At 39.8% G+C, this 6000-nt stretch overlaps 1 protein-coding gene across 3 annotated transcripts in view; it reads left to right on the forward strand.

The window, feature by feature from the left end:
• Positions 1–3308, forward strand: part of slco2b1 (solute carrier organic anion transporter family, member 2B1) — a 54372-nt gene extending 51064 nt beyond the window's left edge. For 2 of the 3 annotated variants that reach the window (XM_041801797.1, XM_041801798.1), the window contains exons 13-15: positions 1359–1423; positions 1589–1709; positions 2110–3308. In XM_041801797.1, coding sequence (XP_041657731.1) covers positions 1359–1423; positions 1589–1709; positions 2110–2302 — 379 coding nt within the window. In that variant the 3' untranslated portion in view covers positions 2303–3308. Of the gene's footprint in view, positions 1–415; positions 1338–1358; positions 1424–1588; positions 1710–2109 lie in introns of those variants that run through there. The other variant, XM_041801799.1, reaches the window with a different exon arrangement.
• Positions 3309–6000: the final 2692 nt, after the last annotated feature.

Genomic DNA, 6000 nt, shown 5'->3' on the forward strand with positions numbered 1-6000 from the left:
GGACACAAAAGTGGGTCACTGAGTAATTTTCAGAGATTTGGATGTGTGCCTGGAAAAAAATATGTGGCAGAAAGTCCATGATGTGCTTTTATTTTGGAGGAAATATTTAGATCTTTTGTTCTGTTTCATATTTTAGTCTACCTCAGGTCCAAACTGCTCAATTTAAAAAAAACATTTGGTGATGGTTGAAAATTTTCAGAAATTTGGGTCTGCATTTCTCACGAAGGGGACGGCGCTGGGTCTCAATGCTAAACAGCTGCTTCAGACAAATTCTTTAAGTTGCTGAATTAAGGCCCATAAACCCTGGACCCAGATGTCAAAAGCTTCTTTTAACAGTTTTGGCATCAAGTTTTGTTTTGGACTGAACAGATGAGTTTCTTTATCTCTGTCCTGTCCTGTTTTCTTCTATTTTCAGCGGCAGAATTCCAGGTGGAAAGTCTGAAGTTTTTATATTAAACATGCTTCTCCAGTGAGGGAGCGGCTCAAAGCTGCAGACCATCAATTTTGAAATCCAGATGGGGAAAGAAAATCTGTTGGACAAGTGGACAGGATGGAAATATTGCTGGAAAAGGAGGATCAGAAAAATAGTTCAGGACTTCATCATCTTCACTCAACAACTGTTTGATTTTACACTCAGAGATCTGATGGAAAAATGTTGAATAAGCACTCCTCCACCTGTCAGTCCCCTTCTCAACACAAAAAAGCATGAAGATAAAAAAAATATATGATCAAACTCAAAAGAAATGAATGCAAAAATACTTAAATATGCAAAAAAAAATTATTGAAATGCAAATAAGACAAAAATATTTGATATTACAGAAAAATATGTAAAGAAAAATATTTACTGAAATGAAAATGAGTTTATTTATTGTTACACAAAAATATCCACTCAAACACAAAAATGTTAAATGTCACAAAAGAAAACATTTTTGACTGGACTTCATGGAAAAACAGCTGAAACACAAATGATACTAAATCTGTCATCATCTAAGTCATGCAACTGTGTAAATTTGGTTTATAAGATGCTTTGCATTTGAATTTTCTGCATAAGTCCATGCACTTTTTCACACACATTAGTCTCTATTGTGGCCTGTGTGTCATTGCTGCAGCTCCCCCTGCTGGTCGTTTTAAACACAACACCTCTGTAGACTTCAAAGGCCCACAGCAGCAAAACAGCAGATAAACAGGAACCTGAAATACGACAAAGTAAAACCTCACACCCTCTAATTATCACCGCCGCTGTCATCGTTCATCTATCATCTATTCCTGCAGCTTCAACAGCGCTCACGCCGACGGCTGCACGTGCACACAGGAAGTTGCCACACTAACCTGTCGTCATGTTTGTTTCTGTGCTGCAGGACGGTGCCCGCTGAGGACAAATCCTTCGCCGTGGGAGTTCAGTACATGCTGTTCAGAGTGCTCGGTGAGTCAGAGAGACGGTTCCTTATCGAGAACATTTTTAAATTCAGATCATGAGTTATGACGTTTTCAGCTACACTTCAGAGGTTTATCTCCAGACGGACTGAAAGAGAACACGATTAGAAAACTCTGTCCAGCAGTGAAATCCTGAATGTGTTTGTGATTGCAGCCTTCATGCCCGGCCCCGTGCTCTACGGCAGCGTCATCGACACCACCTGCCTCCTGTGGGGTAAAAAGTGTGGCAAGCAGACTTCCTGTCTTTACTACAACCTGGACCGCTTCAGACAGAGGTGAGCCGGGATCAGAGATATTTAATACTTCATTGAACATTTTACCAGCAAACCAGCTGTCACTACGACCAGAGAGCGGAGATTTAAAGGCCTCAGACGAGCCCAGGTAAGGCACTCCGAGGGTACAGGTGGATTATGGTGTGCCTGTCAGCTCAGGATAAATCAGGTTTATTCTAGTAAAAAAGGAAAACAGCATGCTAGCTGAGAGCAGCACCGTCTCCTCCATCATTTAAAGACTACTCATGAAGATGTCTTTCACTTTAAAGAAAAAATAAATGAGAAAAACAGATAAAAATACATGCTTTTATTTGAGATGTTGAACTTTTCCTTTTAAATACGAGTAAAAAAACTCCCTTATGTTCCACCATGGACAGAAATGACAGATGTGTGTCCTCTGCAGGTTTCTGGGTCTGATGGTGGTCTTCGTGTGTGGGGGGCTGCTCTGCTTCCTGCTGACTATGGTGGTCCTGCGAAAGAGGAGGGGCGGAGGTCAGGACCCCGAGCCGGGCTGTAAGGGCGGCTATGAGCTGGTGAACGGGGAGAAAACGCCGGAAAACTCTAAAGAAACCAAAGCGAAGGGGATGAAAACCTGAAGAAGGACCGCAGGAGGATGCAGAGACCGATGGACAGATGCTGGGCTGACAGTTTTTCTCCTGCTTTACATTTAAAGGAGCAGTCCACCTGAAAATCACACTCACATTCCATATGAACTTTTGATTCTAAATCCAACATTCCACCTGCTCAGACAACATTTCTACACGTGGGAGAAGGACTAAAGAAAGTGTAGAAATGTTCACTTTCAAGTAAAAGAGCAAACACGATAGATTTAAAATCTTTTAGAGGACCAAAAGGGAAAGAAGTCGCTGCACGCACCAGAGCACATAAAAATACTGGGTTACAAGCTTTGAGATATTCTTCAGATAAAAATGAAGTTCACTAATCAATATTGGAAGCTAAGCCTTAATAACAGCAGAATATCTTCATTATTGATCAGCTGCATTGGTACAGCTGTGAATGAAAGCTCTAAAACATCCTGGCTATAGGTTTATAATCAAAGCATCACTGGACGTTTCTAAACTAACTGCTTTTCTTTGATTCGTCTGCCTCCTTGGTCCATGTAAACTCACCGTTTAACCCCCACACTGGAAACATGAGCAGCAGAAAACAGAAACTACTCTCAGTCTCAGGGGTCGTAGGTGTAACGGGCATAAATACGTCCAAAAGGCTCATTGTCCTTGGAGAGTAGCTTCTTTCACGCTATGCTCAGGCCTGCAGGAGAACTGATCGAGGATCCAGATGTGAGGGCCGGTTTTAGTGATTTGGAGGACCAGTGCAGAAACAAACAGGTTCATTCAGCTTAAAGAAACCACAGTGACAGAACAAAATACTTCTAACAATCGTACAGATCCAGAGATCTAGAGCAGGGGTTCTCAACCTTGGGTTGGGACCCCCGTAGGGGTCGTAAGACACTAACAGGGGTCTCCAGATGCCCTAAACAAAACTAAGAATATTTTAAAAATTACACTGTTGCCACTTCACACCAATTTTATCATTTTTTAACACCTGTTCATCATTTTTTTTTCCAGCCAATTTTAACACATTTTTATTATTAAACACCTATTTTTGTCCATTTTAAACTCTTTCCACCACTTTTTTTCTGCCTGTTTTTGCCACTTCTAAACCAATTCTTGCCACTTTAGCTTAATGTTGCCTCTGCTGACCTATTATTGTCACTATTAACCCCTTTTTACCACTTTTTACACCCAGTTTTTCCCATTTTAACCACATTTGAAATGCCTATTTTTTGATAGTTTCACCAATTTCTGCCAATATCTGCCTATTTTTTCCTTTCTCAGTTAACCCTTTTGCCACTTTATTTCAATTTTTTTTTATCCCATTTCACTAAATTTCCACTCATTTTTGCTACTTTAAAGCCATTTCAGCCGCTTTTTAACTCCTTTTTACCACTTTTATGCCTTTTTTTTTGCCACTTTAACCCATTTTAGCCTTTTTTGCCATTTTTATCTAATTTTTGCAGCTCTGCTACTGTTAAAATCCAACTTTACCCTTTCCACCACTTTTTTGCCATTATTAACCCATTTTAGCAATTTTTAAACTATTTTAGTTTTTTAGTTTTTTTTTTTTTTGTTTGTTTTTCACAAAGGGGGTTTACATTTTTAAGAAGGCTTTTTACTGCATAAATGATTAGAAAAAGTTTGTTTCTTTGATAAGAGTGGTTATTATTCAGGTTTAATATGAAATTTGGATATCACAGCTAAACTTTACAATGGACCATGATGTTGCTGACCTCCTTGGGCACCAGAAAGCTCTCCCCTTTATCCCCCCTTATGGACGGACGTGCATGGCCGTGTTCGACCACCTCCAGGTACAGTGGGCGTCCCCGGTCTCTGGCACCTTTATTCTGGGGGTCACGGACTGAAAAGGTTGAGAACCCCTGGTCTAGAGGACAGCCCTCCGTGCAGAAAAAAAAAAAAAAAAACGAGAGCTAACCGTCCTTCATCAGAACAGTGCTCTTCATGTTTCCCTCTGTGCAGTCGTCATTTTTACACCCACATTGTTTAAATCGATTATGAACCTGTGCTCCTGTTTGCATCGATGGGTGTACGAGGTATGGCTGTTAAAACGGAGAACAATGCTGCCATCCAGTTTTATTGAACATAAACATTTCTCAGTGTCTTTCTCTCCTTCTGCATCTGCATTTATGGAGCTAATATTGTTGCAAAACTAGGCGGGAACACGAAACACAGATCTGCAGAAATCTGCAAATGTGTGCAAAGATTTGTACATTTGTAAAAACAGATTGACCCCAGTGTGATGCATATGCCATGAGGCAAGCAGCCGTGCCTGTGAGTCAGTGCTGAGGGCAACAAAACCCAGTGGTTACACGGGTTGTGAATCGTGTGTGGCGGAAGTGTTGCAAAAGTCATGAAAAGTGCACGACAGCATATTGAAAGGCAGATTTCAGTTGTTACTGATGGTTTATGGGTATTTTTACAACTTAAAGCAAAAAGAGAGTTTTTTGAAAATGTTTTTTTTTTCAATACAAAAAAAAAAACAAAAAAAAATAGCAGTGAGCAGAGGTTTAGTTTAAGGTTTTATATCTTTATTTTCTAACAGCTTTACTGTGAAATGACTCCAGCTATTTTTCTGTGCAAACACATTCAAAGTTTATTTTTATAGGTTCTCTGTAATATCAGGATTTAAATCATTTTTATCTGAAACCTGCAGCAGCTTTAAATCCATCAGAACAAATATTCACTTTAATCTTCAGATGTTTAAAGGTTTTCTGTTGTTTTCACATTTTTATATAAATTCATGAGGAATAATCTTATAAATTTTGTTTTTTTACATTTTAGTTTTTACTTCTACATTTTTCCTTCTCATGATTAAGAATATTTAGTATCTTTTCTAATGAACATGAATGTTTTTATCCAGCTGAGTGGAGACGGTTTGCAAACAGGCTAACTGTTTTATTTTGAAAGAATCTTTAGGTCATTTCCTTCACTGGACTTCAGCGAGCTGCTGTTCGGATTCTTTGCTCCATATTTAGAGGAAAATGTTTAAACCTTTAATGTGATTTCTACTTTCTGGTCTGAAACTGAGCCAAAAACAGTGAAAATAAGTTTGAATAAAATCTTTTTGACACAGAAGAAGTTGTTTTCTTTCTCTGCTGATTCTTATTTCTCAGCCACGGCCGTCATCTCTGACGTTTAACACCGACGCCTGTCCTTTAGACGGCGCTCAGGTCAGACGTGCTGACGCCACAGAGAACGGTTCGCCGCCACATCCATGAGGGTTTCTATTTCAGGGTTAAACTACTCAGAGTTTCTGAGTGAGATGGTCTTCAGTGTTAGTTTAACTCTGTAGCTGATCTCATCTCGCTCTAGTTTCATTTCTGTGTGATTGGGGTTTTCCCATCATGCCTTTGGGCCCAGTGTTCAGTTCCTCTGCTCGTGTGTCTGTGGATGGTTGTTGTTTCCCCATCATGAGTGAAGTTCTCCAGTGAGTTGGACTTCCTGTCGGGGACTTCAGGTGTTCCTGGTGGATCTATGGAGCAGATTTTCATCAGTGTGACCGCCTTTCTACGTGGACGACTCTCTGCTTCTCTTCTTTCAAAGTCACAAAATTGAGTTACAGGTGGTCAAAAAGCAGCAAGAAAATGAGAAAAAAGTGACTAAAATGGGCAAAAAATCTGTTAAAAGGAGGGAAAATGGGGTAAAAGTGGCAAAAGGCAGCTGAAACAGACAAAAAAGTAAAAAGAAGCAGGATA

The sequence above is a fragment of the Cheilinus undulatus genome, linkage group 12 (assembly GCF_018320785.1).
Source record: "Cheilinus undulatus linkage group 12, ASM1832078v1, whole genome shotgun sequence".
NCBI lineage: Eukaryota > Metazoa > Chordata > Actinopteri > Labriformes > Labridae > Cheilinus > Cheilinus undulatus.